The 25129-nt window shown below is 38.2% G+C and overlaps 1 protein-coding gene across 6 annotated transcripts in view; it reads right to left on the reverse strand.

Moving 5' to 3' along the window:
• The window catches only part of NAA35 (N(alpha)-acetyltransferase 35, NatC auxiliary subunit), a 116300-nt gene that overhangs the window by 79491 nt on the left and 11680 nt on the right, over positions 1-25129 (reverse strand). For all 6 annotated transcript variants that reach the window (XR_004029302.1, XM_030809289.1, XM_030809292.1 and 3 more), the window contains exons 3-6: positions 20582-20615; positions 18372-18486; positions 17131-17205; positions 14814-14981 (exon numbers count right to left, since the gene is read on the reverse strand). Coding sequence is in view for 5 of the 6 variants with exons in the window: in XM_030809289.1 (XP_030665149.1) it covers positions 14814-14981; positions 17131-17205; positions 18372-18486; positions 20582-20615 (392 nt within the window). In the remaining variant the exon portion in view is untranslated. The remainder of the gene's footprint in view (positions 1-14813; positions 14982-17130; positions 17206-18371; positions 18487-20581; positions 20616-25129) is intronic.

A 25129-nucleotide genomic window follows, 5' to 3' on the forward strand; every position in this document is an offset into this window, starting at 1 on the left:
AATACATCTGGCTGGCTACAACATACACTAGGGAATGGTAGAGACTGGCAAATTGGAAAACATATGCTTCATTTAAAAGGAGTCAGCCACTACTTATCCTGTTGTGGCTATGAATGAATACAGGGCCAGTGTGGTCAGGTCTCCTAATTTTTTAGAAAAAAATCTAGGTTTTTCTTTTTCAACGTAAAATCTCCGCTTTTTTTTTTTTTTTGAGACAGGGTCTCACTGTCATCCAGGCTCGAGTGCAGTGACGCAAACTCAGCTCACTGTAACCTCCACCCTCCTCTGGGCTCAAGCAATCCTTCCACTTCAGCCTCCTAGACAGCTGGGAATACAGGCATGCACCACCACACCGGGCTAAATTTTTTTGTATTTTTAGTAGAAGACATGGGGTCTCGCCATGTTGTCCAGGCTGGTCTCAAACTCCTAAGCTCAAGTGATCCACCCGTCTCAGCCTCCCAAAGTGCTGGGATTATACGTGTGAGCCACCACATCCAGCTTCCTCTTCCTATTTTTAAAAAATCAGACAAACACTGTGTAGGAAAAACAACAAAACAAAAATATCCATAAACCTTATCTGTAAGTTTGCCAAGAAGAGTCTTCAGAAAACTTTCTGGAAGAACATCACAAGTCCTGGGAATATAAACCTCAGTAATAAGAATTTAAGTTATTGGATAAGTGAGAGCAAGAGAGTCATGTAAACAGACTGCTGCCATTAAAGATCACTCTTGAAGATTTGTGGACTTGAGGACAGAAGTCAGGGTGAAACAAGGGAGATCAGACATTGGACTCTATCCAACAGTCCAAGCAAGGGCTGATGACGACTTGGATGGGATTGCAACAGTGGGGAGAGTAAGAAGTTGGTAAAAAAAAAAAAAAAAAAAAAAAAAAAAAAAAAAAAAAAAAAAAAAATCAGGATATATTTCAAAGGTAGAGCTAACATGATATGCTGATGAACTAAATGTGGATATGAGGTAAACTGTACAATCAAGCCTCATTTTTAGGGTTTTGGTCTAAGCAGGTGATGGTACCATTTCCTGGGATAAGGCAGTATTTGGGAGGAGCAGGTGTAAGGGCAGAAATGAAGTACAATTTTGGTTATATCAAGTCTGTAATTTCTTTGATCATCCAAGTGGAGATTTCAGATTTCACTTGCTTGAGACTGGAAGTCAGGGAAAGACTCAAGGCTAGAGGTATAAATTTGGACTTCATCATTGTATAGTTAGTTGATACTGAATGCCACAGAACTAGAGGAAATCAACCTAGGGAGTGGTTATGGAGGAGGGAGTGAGTCCAGGAGTACTCTAGTAATTAGAGACGTAAGCACAGGAACTAGACTTACCAGTGAGGCAGAAAGAAATCCAAAAGACTGGTATTAAGAAGACAAAGAGAAAAAAGTATTTCACAGTGTGTCAATTGGGTCTAATGATGCTCACAGGTTGGAGAGGGAGGGGTGAGAACACTGAATTTAGCAAGATGGGTAAAGACCAGTTCTCTGTAGTGGTGGTAAAGAATGACCATTTGGAGTAAATAAAGATAAAATGAAAGAAAAAGTAAAATAAGCAAATCATTAAAGACATTTTTCCTGGCGAGTAGCTGGGAAATGGGATTGCAGATACAAGAAGCCATGGGATCAAGGAAACTGTGGTGTTTTCAAATGAATGTAAAGCATGTTTACATGCCAATGAGAGTAAGCGAGTAGTGAAGGAGAGCCTAGTAATGCAACACAAGTGGAGGAGCTGAGCTTAGATTATAACAGGAATACTTTCATCTTAAGAGAGAAGACAGAGTTTGTGAGTATTAACAGGTTAGCACTTGTGATAGTGACAAAATGAAACCTTCGAGATTAGGTTGCAGACTATGACGTCCCTTTACTTCTAAACACTTCAGCGTGATTTCCTAAAAACAAAATCTTCCTCTTGCATAACCACAGTACAATTACCAAATATAGAACCTCCTTTAATCTGGAGCATTTCCTCTGTCCTTAACTTTCATATCTGACATTTGGAAGTATCTTTTCAAACAGTACTTCAAAATAGTATATTTTGAATAGTACTTTGTAGTATACATTTTGTAGTATATCCCTCAGTAATGGGTGTGCCTGATATTTCTTCAAGATTAAATTTATATCATTTTTGATAGGAATACCACAGAAATGATGTGTTCTTCCTAGAGCACTGTATAAGTAGGCACGTGTCAATCTGTCCAATTACTAATGGTAATTCTGGCCACTTGACTAAGGTGCTATCTGCCAAGTTTCTCCATCACAAAGCTATCATTTTTCCCTTTGTAATTAATAAGCATCTGGTGGAAAGATATTTTGAGACTAGGTACATATCCTGTGTCTCATTATACTTTTGTCCAGTAGTTGTAGCATCCTTTGATTGCCAGAAATAAGTATTCAAAAACTGTACTCTTCACACAATACCATGCAGCCAAAACATTAATATTTTAGATATACTGAGTTAAATAAAATATAGCATTAAAATTATTTTCACTGAATCAAACTATACATGTGGCTTACATTATATTTCTATTGTATAGTTCTGGTTTACAGAAAGAGATAACAGACAAGAATCACCAGTGAGGTAGCAAACCAGGGAAGAAAAGCATCTTAAAAGCCATGCAAAGAATGTATTTTGAGGATGGAGTGATGACTACATCAAAATCTGCTGGTAATTCAAATTTAAGATCAAATCTAACCACTGAATTTAACACTGAAGTCTTTGATGACTGTGACATAGTAGTTTTAGTGAAAGGTGTAAAGCCTGACTAGAGCAGAGAGAAAAAGAAAACCAAAGACACTGAGTATGAACACATCTTTTTTTTTTAAGAGACAGAGTCATTTGACTGCCCAGACTGGAGTGGAGTGCAACTGTAGCTCACCATAGCCTCAAACTCCTGGGCTCAAGCGATCTTCCTGCCTCAGCCTCAAGTAGCTGGGATTACGGAGGTGTACCACATCACCATGCCTGGCTAAATTTTTTATTTTTTGTAGATGGGGTCTTGCTATGTTGTCCAGGCTGTGGGTACCCCTTTTAAAAAGGATCTGGCTGAAAAGAAGAATTAAGGTATGTGCAGAAGATGGACAATATATTTTTTTTTTTTGAGATGGAGTCTTACTCTGTCACCCAGGCTAGAGTGCAGTGGTGCGATCTCGGCTCACTGCAAGCTCTGCCTCCCAGGTTCATGCCATTCTCCTGCCTCAGCCTCCCGAGCAGCTAGGACTACAGGTGCCCACCACCACACCTGGCTAATTTTTTGTATTTTTAGTAGAGACGGGGTTTCACTGTGTTAGCCAGGATGGTCTTGATCTCCTGACCTTGTGATCCGCCCGCCTCGGCCTCCCAAAGTGCTGGGATTACGGGCTTGAGCCACCGCGCTTGACCTAGAAGATGGACAATATTATGCTAAGAAATGATAGATTTAACAAGTGGAATATAAAGCACGTTTGCAAGCTGATGTAAATTATCTAGCAGAGGGGTAAATTCATTACGCAAAGAACACAGGGAAGAATTGCTAGAGCAATATCTTTGAAGACAGAGCATGGGATCAATGCACAAGCAGAAGTTATCGCCCTTAGGAACACAGAAGGTCCATCTATATAACAGAAAAGCAACAGAATATAGGGCACATTTTGGCAGGTCGGAAGACTACTTCTATTTATATGGTAAACAGCAACTTAGCAAATAAGTGTGAGGGTAGGGAAGACTTTTTTTTTTTTTTTTTTAGACATATCAGGTCTCAAAATCTACCTTCTTGTCTCTCTGAAGAACTGGAAATATTCCACCAAGCAAAACAATAAACTAAGAATAAACGCATGTGGGCCAGATACCAAGGGACCTAACAAAACAATGAAATTCCCGGAGAACAGAGAACAAAAAACTAGAATGACACAGCTGTGTAGTGGGCATAGAACACAAGTGATGCAGACTGAAGCTGGAGAACAAGAGGACTTCAAGAGGAGCATTTTCAAAAAAATATATACAACTGACAGATTATCTGATAGGTTTCACAATAGAGGGCAAAAGAACTGGGGAGAAGTACATAGAAAACTAAGCAAATCAAAAAGAGAGACAATTATCACATATAAGAAAAACAAAATTTTGTATGAGAAGGGAAATATAAGCATATACTACTTTGTTTCGCCTCTCATTAATATTTATACAATCACAACAACATTGATGCTCCATAATGATTTAACCAGCTTTTAGATTACTAGTTGGGGCAAGGGCAAAGGAAATATACGATATTTAATTTGATCTAATCTAACATATCAAAGCTAAAGTTAGTAAATCCTTAAATCCAGAAGTTAGAATATTAGATTATATCCAGATACATGGAAATAATATGGAACAGTTAAAAAAAAAGAGCAGAGAACTATTTTTCCTCATAAGTGGGCTATTTAACTTTCTAAACTACATACAAGTATTAGTACTTTTATTAAAATGTACATACACACACACCCCACTTAAATTTTCACATAAGAAATATGAGGATACCTATTTTTAGGAAGATAACTGGTGGTCACATGGAGAATGAACTAGAAAGAAAATACTGGACCAGAGAGAAGAGTTCAGAAACTCCATGGACGCCAAACCTAAAGTTGACGAACTAAAGCAGAAAGGATGAGAGAAAAAACAGTGCCCCGATTCAAGGCATCTGCAAGCCAAAGCAAAATAATCTGAATGTAAGGGGTAAGAGGAAAGAGGTAATCAAAGATAACACTGGCCGTACGATATTGCAAGATACAGAATGCCAAAGGAAAAGTGGTTTGATAGGGTTCCTATTTTGGGCATGTGAGCAAGATGTTAAGAAATCAGAAAATGTCTCCAGATCAGGAGACACGCCTGAGAACAAAATATACCAGCAGCTAGGAACTCCAGAAACATCCAATTTAAATAAATAATTTGCTCATTATAAATCTTTTTTTTTTTTTTTTGAGACGGAGTCTCACTCTGTCACCCAGGCTGGAGTGCAGTGGCACGATCTTGGCTCATCGCAAGCTCTGCCTCCCGGGTTACGCCATTCTCCTGCCTCAGCCTCCCGAGAAGCTGGGACTAAAGGCACCCACCACCACGCCTGGCTAATTTTTTGTATTTTTAGTAGAGATGGGGTTTCACTGTGTTAGCCAGGATGGTCTCGATCTCCTGACCTCATGATCTGCCCACCTCAGGCCTCTCAAAGTGCTGGAATTACAAGCGTGAGCCACCGTGCCCGGCCAAATCATTCATCACTAGGTCTCTTGAGGACTTTTTACTAGATTCGTATTTTTTTCTAATTATAAGACTAAGACAAACTTATCTGGAAAACCTGAAATATTTAGCAAAACAAAGAAAACAGAATCTTCTGGCCCAGAAGCAAACTTCTTGTTTTCTCTTTCCAGTTGTTTTTACACAGTTGGCTACAATGCTGCTTTTTTAACCTTTTGACATATGCATTTCTCCATGTTATTAAGCACTCTTTCATCGTGTTAATAACTACATACTCAATATACATAATAAATTATGTGTAATCAATTATCCATAATTTATTTCAACCATAACCCTAATGGTGGCATTCTGGTTGGTGTCAATTGTTCACTACTGAAAATTCTGGTTAATGTATTTGGGCATAAAATGCCCACATTTCTAATTACTTCCCTTTTTTGTTATTGTTGTTGAGATGGAGTCTCACTCTGTCACCCAGGCTGAAGTGCAGTGGTGCAATCCTTGGCTCACTGCAGGCTCCGCCTCCTGGGTTCAAGCCATTCTCCCACCTCAGCCTCCTGGGTTCAAGCGATTCTCCCACCTCAGCCTCCCAAGTAGGTATGACTACAGGCATGTGCCACTATGCCTAGCTAATTTTTGTATTTTCAGTAGAGACGGGGTTTCGCCATGTTGGCCAGGCTGGTCTTGAACTCCTGACCTCAGGTGATCCACCCATCTTGGCCTCCCAAAGTGCTGGGATTACAGGCGTGAGCCACAGTGCCTGGCCTAATTATTTCTTTAAGGCTGAGTTATAGAGGTGAAATAACTAGTTTAAATGATATCAGTATTTTTAAGATTCTTGATATACACATTATTAAACTGTTTGCCAAGACAGCTGTGCTAATGTCTACCAGTAAAAACAGAAGTGTCAACTTACTGCATTCCTTCCAACATTGAACATTTTCATTTTTAAAATTATATTCATGAAAATCAATCAGTTCTAGGAGCCGCGAAATCTGAGATCAAGAGGTGGGTGAGGTTAAAAAAAAAAAAAAAAAAAAAAAAAAGAAAAAAATCAAACTACTCATTTTCATTTGTATTTCCTGGATTATAGTGAAGCTAAATTTTAAAGGTGTTATAGACATTCGATAACCTTCCTTCATAAAATAAGCAACTTATTTTATTGCCCATTTATTCATTTGGGCCTGAGTGTTGTACTTTATTTGAACACGATCATAATTCATAAAAATTGTCTTATCTTTGTAACTTTATTTTTCCTAAAAGTTTTTCTATCACTCTTGTCCTATTAGTCTCCTCCTTTAAGATTTCTCCCATTTCCTAGTAAGACCTTCATCCAGAATATAAATGGATGTTCAATTACAGGCCAGGTGTGGTGGCTCACAGCTATAATTCCAGCACTTTGGGAGGCTGGGGTGGAAAGATCACTTGAGCACCGGAGTTTGAGACCAGCCTGGCCAACAAAGCAAAACCCAGTCTTTACAAAAAATTTAAAAATTAGTCACGTGTGGTGGAACACATCTGTAGTCTTAGCTACTTGGGAGGCTGAGGCAAAGTATCGCTGGAGCATAGGAGTTCGAGGCTACCAGCGAGCTACGCTCATGTCACTGCACTCCAGCCTGGGTAACAAAGTGGAACCCTCTAGAAATAAAATTCAATTACAATTTCTTCTGTTACTAAAAAACTTAAGTTTATTTAAAAACAAAATAATGCAGACACACCCTAAAAATCCCAACAGCGCAAACAAGTGTATACCCCAGCCCTCAAAATCTGTTATCCTCTTATGTATGAAGATTTAGCTACCTCCCTTTTTAAAAAAAAGTGGTAGCAAGCTATACACATGCTTTACTACACCTGACTTTTCTCACTTTAGAAATCTAATCTTATCTCTACATATAAATCAATCTCCTTTTTTTTCCATTTTTTTTTTAATTGACCTCTATTTTAAAGGCAGTAAAATACCCTTTTTTTGAGACAGGGTCTCACTCTGCACACAAACTGGAGTAAAATGGCACAATCACAGCTCACTGCAGCCTTGACCTCCCCAGGCTCAGGTGATCCTCCAACCTCAGCCTCTCTAGTAGCTGAGACTACAAGCACACAGCATACACCCAGCTAATTTTTGTATTTTCTGTAGAGACAGGGTCTCGCTATGTTGCCTAGGCTGGCCTCGAACTCCTGGGCTCAAGCCCTCTGCCCACCTCATCCTTCCAAAGTGCTGGGATTAATAGGCATGAGCCACCATGCCTGGCCAGCAGCAAAGCACTTGATTGTATGAATGTAACATCTTTTAATTAGTCTCCTACTGATGGATACTGAGGTGGTTTCCAAACTAATTACTACAAACAATTCTGTAAGCAATATCCTTGTACACAGGTCTTTGTGTACAAACACAAATATATTTGTAGGATAGAGTGCTAGAAGTGAAACTGCTGAGTCAAGATGTGTATTTTAGATTATGATAGATATCACCATATTGCTCTTTTTAAAAATTGTTAAGAGTTTACACTCCCATCAAAAAAGTATGAGCCTTGCTTAGAGTAGGATGTCAAGTGCTGACTCATCAATGTGGAAAATGAACCAGAATTAAAAAAATACAAATTTTGCAACCATCACAGTAAACATTAGTCCAGGCAAGCACCATCAATGGATATTCGATCTAAGGGGAAAGACTTCAGTCAGTAGGATATTTTTATGGTCTTAAAGTGTATCCCAAGATTGCTTAAATACAAAGGGAAAAAAACAGTAACCATATGGTGATAAGACAAAATCTTCATGGATTGATCAAAATAGTATCGCCATTGAAGGACAGACAGACTGTGTACCTCCAGTTGTGACACCCTGAAAAACACACATCACTTACGTTATATTCCAGCCAAGACTGCACAATCTAAATCTAATCATAAGGAAAGAACAGATAAACCCAAGTGAGGCACAGCCTATTAAGAAATGAAAAGCAGGATAAGATTGTGTTCACAAAAATATCAATGTCACCGGAAACAAAGAAAAGCTGAGGATCTGATGTGACTTAAAGAATACTATAGAGCTATGCAATTAAATGCAGGACATAATTCTAAACTGGATCCTGTACTGTTGGGAAAAAACACTAAGGATTGGGTCAATTAACAAAAATGGAATCTGAATAGTGCATTATTACAGATTTGTTGAAGTTGATAATTGTGTTGTGGTTCTGCAGGACAGTGCCCTTTTTCTTCAAAGAAACACACTAAAGTGTCACAGGGAAGAAGGCTTTAACGGGCACAACTTACTAACAGGTCAGGAAAAGACATACATACATATATACATGAGAGAGAGCATGAGCAGGAGCATGCGCATAAGTGAAAAAAGCAAATGGGACAGTATGTTAATTGTAGCTGAATCTGCACACGAATTATATGTTCTTTGTGCTGGTTCCCATAATTGCTGTTAATCTGAAATTATTCCCCAATAAAAAGTTCTAAAAAAAAAAGACTAAGAAGTGGGAAATAATGACCGCTCATATTCATTGACACACACACATACATAGAGTATTTGAGTGCCTGTTTTCCCATCCTCATCAATCTTGTTATAAAAAATTTCTAAACTGCTAAATGGAACTAAAATCTTGAAACAGATCCTCAAAATACACCAAAATAGAACCTCCTTAAAGAATAAATCTCACAGGACCTATATAACAATAACACAATGAAAAATAACCTAAAGTATTCAAACAACAAATAACACAATGAATAGAATAGTACCTCACATCTCAATACTAACATTGAATATAAATGGCCTAAATGCTCCACTTAACTGATACAGAATGGCAGAATGTATAATAATTCACCAAGTTTCTGCTGTCTTCGAGAGATTCACCTAACACATAGGGACTCACATAAACTTAAGGTAAAGGGGTAGAAAAAGATATTCCATGCAAATGGACACCAAAAGCGAGCAGGAATAGCTATTCTTACATTGGACAAAACAAACTTTAAAGCAATAACAGTTAAAAAAGACCAGGAGGAACACTATACAATGATAAAAGGACTAGTCCAACAGGAAAATATCACAATTCTAAATATGAACGCACCTAACACTGGCGCTTCCAAATTTATAAAACAGTTACTACTAGACCTAAGAAACGAGATGGATGGCAACACAATAATAGTGGGGGAATTTAATACTCCATTGACAGCCCTAGACAGGTCATTAAGACAGAAAGTCAAAAAAGAAACAATAGACTTAAAGTATACCCTACAACAAACAGAATTAACAGATTTTTACAGAACATTCTACTCAACAACTGCAGAATATACATTCTATTCATCATTACATAGAACATTCTCCAAGATAGACCATATGATAGGCCACAAAATAAGTCTTGGTAAATTTAAGAAAATTGAAATTACATCAAGTACTCTCTCAGACCATAGTGGAATAAAATTGGAAATCAACTCCAAAAGGAACCCTCAAAACCATGCAATAACATGAAAATTCAAGAACCTGCTCCTGAATGACCATTGGGTCAACAATGAAATCAAGATGGAAATTTAAAAATTCTTTGAACTGAACAATAACGGTGACACAACCTATCAAAACCTCTAAGATACAGCAAAAGCAGTGCTAAGAGGAAAGGTCATAGCGTTAAATGCCTATATCAAAAAGTCCGAAAGAGTACAAATAGACAATCTAAGGTCACACCTCATGGAGCTGGAGAAACAAGAACGATCTAAACCCAAACCCAGCAGAAGAAAAGAAATAACCAAGATCGGAGCAGAACTAAATGAAATTAAAACAAACAAACAAAAGTACAAAAGATTAATGAAACAAAAAGCTGGCTCTTTGGAAAGACAAATAAAATTGATAGACCATAGTGAGATTAACCAAGAAAAGAAGAGAGAAGATCCAAATAAGCTCAACTGGAAATGAAATGGGAGATATTACAACTGAAAACACAGAAATACAAAGGATTATTGAGGCCGCTATAAACACCTTTACATGCATAAACTAGAAAACCAAGAGGAGATGGATGGATAAATTTGTGGAAATATACAATCCTTCAAGATTAAACCAGGAAGACATAGAATCTCTGAACAGACCAATAACAAGCAATGAGATTGAAATCGTAATAGAAAAATAAGCAGCAAAAAAAAAAAGTCCAGGAACAGATGGATTCATAACTTAATTCTATCAGATATTCAAAGAAGAAATGGTAACAATCCTACTGACACTATTCCAAAAGATAGAGAGAATCCTCCCTAAATCATTCTATGAAGCCAGTATCACCTGAATACCAAAACCAGGGAAGGACATAACAAAAAACGAAAACTACGGGCTGATATCCCTGATGAACACAGATGCAAATATCTTCAACAAAATACTAGCTACTTCAATCTAACAGGACATTAAAACGATAATCCACCATGATCAAGTAGTTTTCATACCAGGGATGCAGGGATGGTTTAACATACATAAATCAATAAATATGATACACCACACAAACAAAACTAAAAACAAAAATCACATGGTCATCTCAATAGATGCAGAAAAAGCATTTGACAAAACCAGCATCAAAATCGTCAGCAAAATTGGCATAGAAGGGACATACCTTAAGGTAATAAAAGCCATCTACGACAAACTGACAGTCAACATTATATTGAACAGGGAAAAGTTGAAAGCATTCCCAGTGAGAACTGGAACAAGACAAGGATGCTCACTTTCACCACTTGTACTCGACATAGTACTGGAAGTCCTAGCCAGAGCAATCAGACAAGAGAGAGAAATAAAGAGCACCCAAATCAGTAAAGAGGAAGTCACATTGTCACTGTTTTTGATGATATGATCGTATATCTAGAAATCCCTAAAGATTCATCCAAAAAGCTCCTAGAACTGGTAAATGAATTCAGCAGGGTTTCAGGATACAAAATTAATGTACACAAATCAGTAGCTCTACTGTACACCAACAATGACCAAGCTGAGAATCAAATCAAGAACTCAGTTCCCTTTACAACACCTGCAAAAAAATTAAATACTTAGGAATATACCTAACCAAGGATGTGAAAGACCTCTACAAGGAAAACTACAAAACACTGCTGAAAGAAATCATAAGCGACACACACACACACAAAACACATCCCTTGCTCATGGATGGGTACGAGCAATATTGTGAAAATGAGCAAACCACCAAAAACAATTTACAGATTCAATGCAATTCCCATCAAAATACCACCATTATCCTTCACAGAGCTAGAAAAAACAATCTTAAAATTCATATGGAGCCAAAACCCACATAGCCGAAGCAAGACGAAGCAAAAAGAACAAACTGGAGGCATCACATTATCCGACTCCAAACTATACTATAAGGCCATCGTCACCAAAGTAGCATGGTACTGGTATAAAAATAGGCACATAGTCCAATGGAACAGAATAGAAAACCGAGAAAGAAAGCCAAATACAGCCAACTGATCTTTCATAAAGCAAACAAAAACACAAAGTGGGGAAAGCACATCCTATTCAACGAATGTTGCTGGAATAATTGGCAACCCACATATAGAAGAATGAAACTGGATCTTCATCTCTCATCTTATACAAAAATCAACTCAAGATGGATCAAGACTTAAATCTAAGACCTAAAACCATAAAGATTCTGGAAGATAACATCAGAAAAACCTTCCAGACATTGGCTTAGGCAAAGACTTCATGAGCAAGAACCCAAAAGCAAATGCAACAAAAGAAAGATAAAGAGATGGGACCTAATTAAACGAAAAAGCTTCAGCACAGCAAAAGAGATAATCAGCAGAGTAAACAGACAACCCACAGAGTGGGAGAAAATTTTCGTAAATTATGCATCTGACAAAGGACTAATATCCAGAATCTACAAAGAACTCAAACAAATCAGCAAGAAAAAAAAAACAACAAACAATCCCATTTAAAAAAGGACATGAATAGACAATTCTCAAAAGAAGATATACAAATGGCCAACAAACATATGGAAAAATGCTCAACATCACTAATTATCAGGGAAATACAAATCAAAACCACAATGCGATACCACCTTACTCCTGCAAGAATGGCCATAATAAAAAAATTAAAAAAAATAGATGTTGGCATGGATGCAATGAAAAGGGAACACTTTTACACTGTTTGTGGGAATGTAAACTAGTACAACGACTATGGAAAACAATAGGGAGATTCCTTAAAGAACTAAAAGGAGATCTACTGTTTGATCCAGCAATCCCATTACCAGGTATCTACCCAGAGGAAAATAAGTCATTATACAAAAAAGAAACTTGCACATGCATGTTTATAGCAGCACAATTTACAATTGCAAAAATATGGCACCAGTCAAAATGCCCATCAATCAACGAGTGGATAAAGAAAATGTGGCATATATATACCATGGAATACTATTCAGGCATAAAAAGGAACCAAATAATGGCATTCGCAGCAGCCTGGATGGAATTGGGGACTATTGTTCTAAGTAAAGTAACTCAAGAAGGAAAAACCAAACGTTGCATGTTCTCACTCATATGTGGGAGATAAGTATGAGGATGCAAAGGCATAAGAATGATGATACATTGGACTTGGGGACTCAGGGGAAAGGGTGGGGGATGGTAAGGGATAACAGACTACACATTGGGTACAGTGTACAATGCTCGGGTGATGGGTACACCAAAATCTCAGAAATCACCACTAAAGAACTTATTCATGTAAACAAACACAACCTGTTCTCCAAAAGCGATTGAAATACAAAAATAAATAAACTCAGAACAAAATAAAAAAATAAAAAAAAAAAATTTCTAATCTTTGCCAACAATGGGTAAAAACATGACATTTCAGTTTTATTTTGCATTAAAATTAGGTTAAGCACCTTACATTTAAAGGCCATTTTATTTTCTGTGAACTATCTTCTCTTGATTTTTAAGTAATTTTTTATACTTAACACATTTCAGCTATCTGAAATTTTGATATGAAATGATGACAAAGTAACTTTCAAGTGTGCTAATCAATTGATCACACACTGTTGTTCAAGGAATCCTCTCTATGCCCCACTGATTTTGATGTCCTTTTAGTTGTACTTTGAAAATACTAGTATTTAAAATAATCTGTATTTCTCTAACTCAAACTCATCTTTTTAAAATTCCATCCAAATGAATAACATTTTCCATAATGATACTCATATCAATACAAATATGTAAATAACCATTGACTATAAAAAGTAGACACTATTTCAAACAACTCACAAAGCCATACAGCCAGGAACAGTGGTTCATGCCTGTAATTTCAGAACTTTGGGAGGCTGAGGCAGGTGGATCCCCTGAGCTCAGGAGTTCGAGATCAGCCTGGCCAACACAGTGAAACCGGGTCTCTACTAAAATACAAAATTAGCCAGGCGTGGTGGTGCATGCCTGTAATCCCAGCTACTGAGGAGGCTGAGGCACAAGAATAGCTTGAACCCAGGAGATGGAGGTTGCAGTCAGCCGAAACTGCCCCACTGTACTCCAACCTGGGCATTAGGACTGAAACCCCCTCTCAAAAAAAAAAAAAAAAAAAGCCACACCTTCAAATATGGACAAACATATTGGGTATATATTTAATTATTCTCACATACAGAGTATAAATTGAGAAAAGTTTTACATACTATACACTGACCACTGTTGGATCCTAAGAAATTTATTCTGGACCAGTAACAGCACTAAAAAGAAACATCAGTTTCAACAGAAGAATTTAACAAAAATAGTTATCAATAATTTCAAATGCTATCACATTTTCTCTTACAATTCTTTTTTTTTTTTTGTAGTCCTAGGTTGAGATGCAATTCCCTGAAAATTATCAGCATCTGAAAGCTTATTTTTTATACTAAAGGGGAAAAAATCTTTCTGTCTCTAAAACTCACAATACTTCCTCAGGTGAGGTACTTAGGACAAACTAAAGGAAAATGTCTATACCCTAAAATATTTGTATCTTTGTTCTCCTTAGCTCCCTTTTTGTATTATAACTTCTAAGGGACTTGAGGAAAAGGGCTGTCTCTTTCATTTTTCTCTGGGAATCCCCACAACATCCAAAAACAGTACTCTGCACGTACGGATACTCAATGAATGGTACTACAGAAAGAACATATGCTAAGATGAAAGCCCTTTCTTGGAAAGAACCGAATTACTTTACCCAATATATCCGTAAATAGCAACAGCATTACTTTTAAAAACTGTTTTTAAATATACACGTAGACGAAAGTACGTATCACAAAATCATTTAAATACATCACAGTGAATAAGGTAGTCAATAAACTTCAGAAATTTTTTTTTTCTTTTTTTTTTGAGACAGAGTCTCGCTCTGTTGCCCAGGCTGGAGTGCAGTGGCACAATCTCAGCTCACTGCAACCTCTGCCTCCTGGGTTCAAGCAACTCTCATGCCTCAGCCTCCCAAGTAGCTGGGATTACAGGTGCATGCCACCACTCCTGGCTATTCTTTGTATTTTTAGTAGAGACAGGGTTTCACCATGTTGGCCAGGCTGGTCTCAAACTCCTGACCTCAGGTGATCTGCCCACCTTGGCCTCCCAAATTGCTGAGATTACAGGCGTGAGCCACCTCACCTGGCCAAGGAATTCTTACATTACAAAATCTTACCTCTTCAAAAACAGCAGCTTTATTTACTTTTTCCCTTGCAATGTCACAGATTTTCAAGATTCCCAGAGCAAAAGCCTTCATAGCAGGATCTTCTATAAAGTCTGGATTATGAATGTAAAGGCACGTAAATACTGTCTGTGCCAACGAATGGCCTTCTAACCATGTTATCTATAAAGAAACAAAAAAGTATATATTTAAGGTGATAAACTGAGTCTGCAAAGTCTAAATTGATCCTAGAGTCAAAGGCCAGAGCATCATAGACCCAAATAAGATCACAAGACTTAAAAAAAAAAAAGACCCGTTAGAATTCACTTTCATTGACTAACATTTTTCAAGTGTCTATGGGAATCACTGTCGCACATAAATCAGTTTGCAACATATTAGAGATTAATGAAATTAAGATTGCCTCTTTATGTAGCATCCAAAAGAAATCAACTCCACAATGTAGTCACTAAAAATCCATAAACTGGAAAATTCACAATTATAGAACTAACCAGATCCTTAGACACTCATTGAACTTTATAATCCTTACCACCACAACCCAGCCAACACTGTATCTCACCTAGATTACAGCAAGAAACTAGATAGGTTTTCCTGCCTCCCATCTCTAATTTAATACCCCCAACTAGAGATCTTTCTAAAACACTAAGATAATCGTTTTATACTATTGTACTGAGTGACCATTATATGTCTGGCACCATGTACTAGAGTTTGGGAATACCAACAATAGGCAAAATTGGGTAAGTACTGTGTCCCAAATATTATACTAGGTTATTTTCAAATAACTTATCTCATTTTTTCCTAGCACTTTGAGAAAGGTTTTATTTTTCTTCTTTTACATGTAAAGAAACAGAGTAAGAGTTTAAATCATTTGCCCAAGTTTATAGTTATTTTTACCTTAAAACCAAGAATTCTGCAGCAGAGTAAGACATATGCTACTGCATTGCAAACTGACAAATGTTTGTGGAAAACTCTGTAATTAAGGTGTGTATTTGGTATTAACTAGTGTGCAGAAGACAGACTTTCCAGACTAAAAACCATCTGCCTTTTAAAGTCCAAATTTTTAAATACAGTCCCAAGAGTCTCACAGAACAGTTCCTCAACTTTGGCAAAAATCCTCCCTCTGTTTACCCTTTCCTCCTTCTCCACCACTCTCCATTAATCCCACACTCCTCCTACTTGGCTCCCTGCCAGACTTCAGCCTTAAGCAGCTATTTATGATTTTCCAAAATGAACATTTTCACATTGCCATGCCCATGCAATATACCCTCTTTGCCTACTAAACCATGAATCTTCCTGTCATACGCCTACCATTCTTTAGTACCTCACACCAGTATTACTTCCTTTCTAGTCTTTCTTACTCTCTCAGACATAATTAACTCCTCCTCTCTGTTCCCACAGCACCATGATAAAAGCATTTACATGTTGTCAGAATTGTTTATTCACATGTCTGTTCCCAGCAATCCTTTGACTCCTTTCTTTACTCCACCCGCTAGGACTGTAAACTGCTAAAAGGTAATAAAGAAATCTTTGAGGGGGTAAAGAGACAGCTTTGGAAGATGAAGGATCAGGATTAAGATTCTGGCTAGGCCCCTCCCAAGCAATGTAACCACAGGCAATAAGATAATACAGATACCTAATAAAGCTCATGTAAAACCTAAGTGAAAACTATACATATAAAACACCTAATACAAGTAGACACACTGGCAATCAATAAATAAATGCTGAATGAACAAATGAATAAATTTTACATATTTCTAAGGACAATGATTTAATGTCAATTTAAAAAGAAAGGGATGGTCAGAAAGCGGGGCGGGGGGGAAGCAGTACAAATGAGAATTTCTCCACAAACAATACTTTCTAGGGAAGACATAATTCAGCATATACAAATCACTAAAAAATTTTCTTCACAGGAGATGGCCAGTTTACTACAATTTATCCTAGATTAGAAAAAAATCTCTCCAAAGCCATTGTATAATAGCTCTCTTTTGTTTCAATTTCATGCTTATTTATGAAAACTTCCAATTACAGACTTATCACTTCAGTAACTCGAGAATGAAAAGGGTATTATGAACAACGGCTATAATATCATCTTCATTGAAAAGAAAATATTCCTTCACCCGGAAAATTAGAATGTAAAATCAAGTAGATAACAAGACGAAATGCTATTACCGGGCCTGCTAATCTCATGTACATCTTTACTAGGCCAAGTATTACATTTATTTCATACTCAACATTAGTGTATAGGCTTTTAAATCACAAGATTCAGGTAAATCACAGTTTTAAAATTAACCAATAGTCTTATTTCCATTCTTACCAAACAGCAAAAACATGTATCCATAATCCCTATCAGTTCAGGCAAGGTGAGATCTTTAATTTTAATAGTGCCATCCTAAAAAGGAGGAAGAATGTGATATATAAGCAGAAATTTTTTTAAATTTATGGTTACTATGTATAGTAGCACTTTGGATTTCTAACATTCAATGTTTAAAAACAGCAATTCTAACAAAATGCTATCTTATCATCTTATAAAACTATCACACCAAATTAACTCTGTATTCTTAAAAATGATATATAAATTTTATTTTTAATTGACAAATAATAATTGTAAAAACAATATATCTTAGGTCTTCAATAAGAAAAAATAAAGGCCTTTATATAAAACGAAAAGCCAAATCAACAAGTATTTTAAAAGCACAGTTCAAACCAGCTTTAAGTATTAAATCATTTTAATGACCCAAAACTACTTAGACAGAAAACTAAAGATTTTCTTTTCTTTTTTTTGACACAGTTTCACTTTGTCGCCCAGGCTGGAGTGCAGGTGGCGCAATCTCAGCTCACTTCAAGCTCCGCCTCCCGGGTTCACGCCATTCTCCTGCCTCAGCCTGTAGCTGGGACTCCAGGTGCCTGCCACCACGCCCCGCTATTTTTTGTATTTTTAGTAGAGACGGGGTTTCACTGTGTTAGCCAAGATGGTCTTGATCTCCTAACCTCGTGATCCGCCCACCTCAGCCTCCCAAAGTGCTGGGATTACAGGCGTGAGCCACCACGCCCAGACGAAAACTAAAGATTTTTTAAAACGCTTCACTTAAGTTGGTTAACTATACTATTTGTAAATTTTGTTTACAATATCCATTTGCTTAGTAAATCTTTCTTCATAAAATATGTAAAATCAAGCTCTATGGCAAGTATAAATGAATTTCTAAAGCAATTTTAAATTAACTACAACTATTTTACTTGTGTAAATTTACTTTTATATATGAATATATTAATACACAAAATTTAACCCCCAAGCCAATTTTCCTTTGAATATATAGTCAAATGCTTTCAAAAATTAATTTTAAAAGTACACAAATGCACAAATTTAGAGCAAGATTTTAATGAAGACCTCAATTTTCAGACTTTAACATATAAAGGTTATAACTAATTCTTGTTTATATACTTGAGCTGCTTTGAAGGAAATAGACTTTAATACGTTTCATTTCATTATTAAGCACAATGTTTTAACATGAAGTAACAAAAGATAAATGGAAACGCAAAAAGTACAATGGTGACTACCTTGATAGCTTGTTCAAAATTGAGAACTTTTCGATTAACTTGGTTTCCAATCATGCCAGCATCCATCTTGGGATCCATCATTTCAATAGCAGACATGGCTTCAAAAAGACCAAATCTGCAAATAAAAAAATTGAGCCCACAAATTGTTTTTGAGCCAGTAAGCTTATTCATATTTTCACAACAGTATAAAATTATACTACTTTTAATAACTAAAGTATTCTATGCATTTAGTCTTCTCAACTTGCTAACACTTCTATTTCAATTAATTGTCAATTGATTGACACAAAAATTATTTCATGTACTTGCCACTCAAATTATTTCACATGCACTGTGAGGAAGAAAATGACTTCTGCCAGGCATGGTGGCTCATACCTGTAATCCCAGCACTTTGGGAGGCCGAGGCGGGTGGATCACCTGAGGTTGGGAGTTCAAGACCAGCCTGACCAACATGGAGAAACCCCGTCTCTACTAAAAATACAAAATTAGCTGGGTGTGGTGGTGCATGTCTGTAATCCCAGCTACTTGGGAGGCTGAGGCAGGAGAATCGCTTGAACCCAGGAGGCAGAGGTTACAGTGAGCCGAGATTGCGCCATTGCACTCCAGCCTGGGCAACAAGAGCGAAACTCCCTCTCAAAAAAAAAAAAAAGAAAGAAAGAAAAAAAGAAATATATAAGATGTCTGTGGTCTCACACTAGACCTAATAAAGAATTCTCGGGGTAGGGCCCAGCAATCTATGCTTTAATAAGCCCTCCAGACAATTCTGACACACGCTCAAATCTGAGAAGAACTGAATTTCAGATTCTACTTCCCCTTCCCTGCAACCACAATGTCTAATCTTGTCTACTTACTAATTAAAAGTTTCACATTCCTAACCTTGAAAATTGAGCCTGGCCATGGCAGTATAGGAACTGGGGCTACATACAGGCATATAAACATGAACAAGTATTTCCATTTATTTTGTTTTTCCAAGGTGCTATGGTTTGAATGTGGTTTGCCTCCACCAAAATTCATGTTAAAACTTGATCCCCAATGTGGCAGTGTTGGGAGGTGAGGCCTAGTGGGAAGTGTCTGGGGCATGAGGGAGAATCCCCATGAATAGATTAATGCCCTCCCAGGGAGGTGAGTTCTTGCTCTCCCAGGAATGAATTACAGTTGACCCTTTCACAACATGTGTTTGGATTGCAGGAGTCCACCTAGACAAAGGTTTTCTTGCACCTATGCCACCAGAGACTGCAAGACTAACTTCCTCTTCCTTCCTCAGCCTACTCAACATGAATATGAAAAACATAAAAACCTTTATGATGATCCACTTAATGAACAGTAAGTATATTTTCTCTTCCTTATGATTTTCTTCATAACATTTTCTTTTCCCTAGTTTATTCTAAGAATACGGTATATGGCACATATGACATACAAAATATGTGTTAATCAATGGTTTATGATATTGGTAAGACTTCCAGTCGATGATAGGCTACCAGTAGTTAAGTTTTTGGGGGAGTCAAAGGTTATACGTGGATTTTTCACTGTGAGGGGGTGGATCAGCAACCCAATCCCCAAGTTGTTCAAGGGTCAACGATACTACCCAAGAGGGTGGTTTGTTTAAAGACTCTGACTTCCTTGGTTTCTCTCTCTGGCGTCCTCCCCTGCCATGTGATCTCCTTGCACCACATGCCACTCCCCACTGCTCCCCTTCTGCTTTCCACCATGAGTTGAAGCAGCCTAAAGCTCTCACTAGATGCAGCTGCCCAGTCTTGAACCTTCCAGTCATCAGAATTGTGTGCCAAATAAACCTCTTTATAAACTACCCAGTCTCAGGTATTCAGCTACAGCAACACTAAACTGACTAAGACACAGGGATTCTCATTTACTTTTATCTAGGCACTTAGTCACCCAATTTCTGGTTATCAACCAACCTATCACATATGACATACAACTGACAGATTTTCTTCAAGAAATTCCACATTCATTACATCTGCTCTCAAGGAAAGGACCATAAGTTACAGCTTCCCTAGGTACAACCATTTCACATCGCAACTAGGGTCAGCTGCCCCAAAATAGCTCATCACAGTTAAAAATATATGTATAATTAGTTTTATTTTCACAATTTTGAAATGTAAATTTACTCAAACTTCAGGGAATATTACTCCACATGAGAAAAAAAAACAGACTGAAATATTACACTACACTATTTTCAAAGGATAAATACTTACAGCTTATCATGAAGTAGTTCTCCCAACTTTAATTCTAAAAAAAAGAGAAAAATCCTTTGAACATATTTATATTTAACTTTTAATTCTAAGAAAAAAAAGACATTAGCACCTGAAAAGATGTGCTTGTATTACTTTAAAATTCATTTTCTAAGAAATACTTACTTCTACTCAATTACTAATATAATGCATTCTATACAGTGAGTACTTGTGTAAATACAAAAGAATACTATAAATCAAGTGGTTTAGGAAAAAAATACTTTTGAGAATAAGTGACCCATCGCAGGCCCTAACATTCCAATCAGAATTACCAACCCCATTTTTAAAAATCACTAGTATATTTCGCCAAGTAAACTTTTACATAGAACTTACTGCTACTTCTCAAGTTTTTAAACCATGTTACCATAATCTAATTTCCTTTTATTCCAGTAACAGTGTCAAAACCATTTTTTAAAATCCTATTTAAATCATGTAGAAAACACTTGAGTAAACAGGTAATCAAAACACTGTTCAATCCCTATAAAGCAGTGGTCCTCAACCTTGGCTGCATATTAGAGTCAACTGAGAAACTTTCTAAATCCCAAAGTCCAAGCAGCATCCCAAACCAATGAAATCTAGAGTTGGGACCTATACAGTGGTTTTAGAGCACTCCAGATGATTTTAATACGCAGGTAAGTCAGAAATCACTGCTATAACATGGTAAGTAGATTAAATATTGATGGCCGGGCCAGGTGGCTCACGCCTGTAATCCCAGCACTTTGGGAGGCCGAGGCGGGCGGATCACGAGGTCAGGAGATCGAGACCATCCTGGCTAACACAGTGAAACCCCATCTCTATTAAAATTACAACAAAATTAGCCAGGCGTGGTGGCGGGTGTGGGCGGCAAGCCACCCAGGCGCCAAGGCAAGAAACCAAGGACACGAGCTGTTCCAGTATAATAAAATATAAAACAAGAATAGTCATACCAGATATAGATTTTAGATATGATTATATATGAATATCATTAATCATTAATTGGTAGTAATTACTCTTTATCCCAATATGATAATAATCCCCGCTCTATAATCATAACCTAGGAAAAACCAGGCCATACAGAGATAGAAGCTGAGGGGACATAGTGAGGTGCGACCAGAAGACAAGAGTGCAAGCCTTCTGGTATGCTGGGACAGGGCCACCAGAGGGCTCCTTGGTTTAGCAGTGATGCCAGCGTCTGGGAAGATGCCTGTTGCCAGGTGGACCGTGGTCTAGCGGTAGCAAAAGGTGTCAAGGAACAACACCCACTGCTTAGCAGACCGGGAAAGGGAGTCTCCTTTTCCCCAGGGGAGTTTAGAGAAGACTCTGCTCCTCCACCTCTTGTGGAGGGCCTGACACCAGTCAGGCTTTCCCGCAGTTATCCGGAGGCCTAACCGTCTCTCCCTGTGATGCTGTGCTTCAGCAGTCACGCTCCTAGTCCGCCTTCATGTTCCATCCTGTACACCTGGCTCTGCCTTATAGATAGCAGTAGTAAATTAGTGAAAGTACTAAAAGTCTCTGATATGCAGAAATAATGGCGTAAGCTGTCTTTCTCTTTGTCTTCTCTCTCTCTCTGCCTCGGCTGCCAGGCACGGAAGGGCCCCCTGTCCAGTGGACACGTGACCCACGTGACCTTACCTATCATTGGAGAAGACTCACATTCTTTACCCTGCCCCTTTTGCATTGTATACAATAAATAACAGCGCAGCCAGACATTCGGGGCCACTAGCGGTCTCCGCGCATTGGTGGTAGTGGTCCCCCAGGCCCAGCTGCCTTTTATCTCTTTGTCGTGTCTTTATTTCTACACTCTCTCGTTGCCGCACACAGGGAGAGACCCACCGACCCTGTGGGGCTGGTCCCTACAGGCGGGCACCTGTAGTCCCAGCTACTCGGGAGGCTGAGGCAGGAGAATGGCGTGAACCCAGGAGGCAGAGCTTGCAGTGAGCCGAGATCACACCACTGCACTCCAGCCTGGGCAACAGAGCAAGACTCCATCTGAAAAAATATCTATATATCTATATGTATAGATATATAGATATAGATGACTAAATCCTGTGGAAGGTGTAAAAAAGCAGTTTACAGAACTTTTAGCCAATCTTCCCTAGCCAATTGTAAGTTAAATAACATTAATTTTTAACAGTTCCAGGTATTGAAACAGATAAGAATCACGTGTGAAAATACAACAAGGCTGAAGCTAGTGGATCACTTGAGGTCTGGAGTTTGAGACCAGCATGGCCAACACAGTGAAACCCCATCTCTACTAAAAATACAAAAATAGCCAGGTGTGGTGGTGGGTGCCTATAATCCCAGCTACTTGGGAGGCTGAGGCAAGAGAATCACTTAAACCTGGGAGGCAGAGGTTGCAGTGAACCAAGATTGTGCCACTGCACTCCAACCTGGGTGACAGAAGGAGACTGCATCTCAAACAAAACAAAACAACAAAACATAGCAGAACACATACTAGTAATCCAGCAATTCTCGAAGAGTGGTCTGGGAACCCAGGAGCAATGTTAAAATTACTTTGATAATCATACCAAAACATTCATTGTCTTTTTTGATTGTGTTGACACCTGTACTAATGATGCAAAAGCAATGATAGGAAGGTAAAAAGGCAATGGAGGGCAAAACTGCTGCAGCTTCAGCACAAATCAAGACAGTAGCCCCAAGCTAAACTAATCAGGTACTCTTCACTTCCATGCACTTACGGCTAAAAAAAGACAAAAATTTTCTTCAATCTAAGAATGCCCTTGATGATCACTATTCATTAGGAAAGTGCAAATTAAAATTACAATGACACCACCTTATACTCATTAGGATGGCTACTACAAAAAATAAAACACCCTGCAGAAAATAAGTGTTATGAGGATGTGAAGAAATTGAAACCCTTGTGCACTGCTGGTAGGTTTGTAAAATGGTCGAGACACTGTGGAAAACAGTATAGCAGTTCCTTGAAAAATTAAAAACAGGACAGATGCAATGGCTCACACCTGTAATCCCGGCACTGTGGGAGGCCGAGGCAGGAGGACTGCCTAAGCCTGCAAGTTCAAGACCAGCCTGAGCAACACAGTGAGACCCTGTATCTATAAAATATCTTTTAAAATTAGCCAGGCATGGTGGTGCACACCTGTAGTCCTAGCTACTGGGGAGGCTGAGGTGGGAGGATTGCTTGAACCCTGTAGTTTGAGGGAGAAGAAAGCCACGACAGAACCACTGAACTCCGGCCTGGGTGACAGAGTGAGACCCTGTCTCTAAAAAAAAAAAAAAAAATTTTAAACAGAATTACCATATGATCCAGCCAATTCAAATTCTGAGCATATACCCAGAAAAATCGAAAACAGTCTCAAAGAGGTACTCGTATGCTCATGTTCACGGTAGCATTATTCACAATCACGAAAACATGGGAAACAACCCAAGCGCCCATTGACAGATGAATGATAAACCATGGTCTATACATACAATGGAATATTATTCAGTCTTAAAAAGGAAATTCTGACATGCTACAACATAGATTAACCTTGAGGACATTATGCTAAGTGAAAAAAGCCAGGCACAAAAAGACAAATACCGTATGGGTCCACTTAAATGAAATACTTAAAGTAGTCAAAAAATAATAATGTAGAGCCAGTCATGGTGGCTAATGCCTGTAATCCCAGCATTTTGGAAGGCCAACACAGGCAGATCACCTGAGGTCAGGAGTTCGAGACCAGCCTGGCCAACGTGGTGAAACCCCATCTCTACCAAAAAAATACAAAAATTAGCCGGGCATGGTGGTGGGTGCCTGTAGTCCCAGCTACTTGGAAGGCTGAGGTGGAAGAATCACTTGAACCAGGAGGCGGAGGTTGCAGTGAGCCAAGATCATACCACTGCACTCCATCCTGGGCAACAGGGTGAAATTGTCTCAAAAAAAGAAAAAAAGTCATAGTGTAGACTGCTAGTTGCCAGAGAATGGGGAGAAGAATGATGAAGAGTTACCATTTGTTTAATGGATAGAGAATTTTAGCTTCACAAGATAAGAGTCCTGGATATGAATGGTGGTGATGCTTGCAAGACATTACAAATGTACTAAATACCACTGAAGTGTACACTTAAAAATGGTTAAACTGGTTAAAAAAAAAAAAAAATTCCTCTTGAGACAGGTCTTACTCTGTTGCCCAGGCTGGAGAGCAGTGGTGCTATCGTAGCTCATTGCAAGCCTTGACCTCCCAGGCTCAGGTGATCATCCCACCTCAGCCTCCTGGGTAACTGGGACAACAGGTGCAAACCACCATGCCCAGCTAATTTTTTGTATTTTCTTATAGAGACGGGGTTTCGTCACGTTGCTTGGGTTGTTCTCAAACTTCTGGGCTCTAGTGATCTGCCACCTTGGCCTCCTAAAGTGCTGGGATCACGGGCATGAGCCATCATGCCTGGCCTAAGATGGTAATTATGTTGTTTAATTTAACACAATAAAAAAGCTGGGGAAAATAAAAGAACAACCTTGATAAAGCAGTAAAAATTATTATTCTCAGGGCCAGGGTGCAATAAGTGAGGTACCTACAG

This window comes from Nomascus leucogenys, chromosome 1a (genome assembly GCF_006542625.1).
Source record: "Nomascus leucogenys isolate Asia chromosome 1a, Asia_NLE_v1, whole genome shotgun sequence".
Taxonomy (NCBI): domain Eukaryota; kingdom Metazoa; phylum Chordata; class Mammalia; order Primates; family Hylobatidae; genus Nomascus; species Nomascus leucogenys.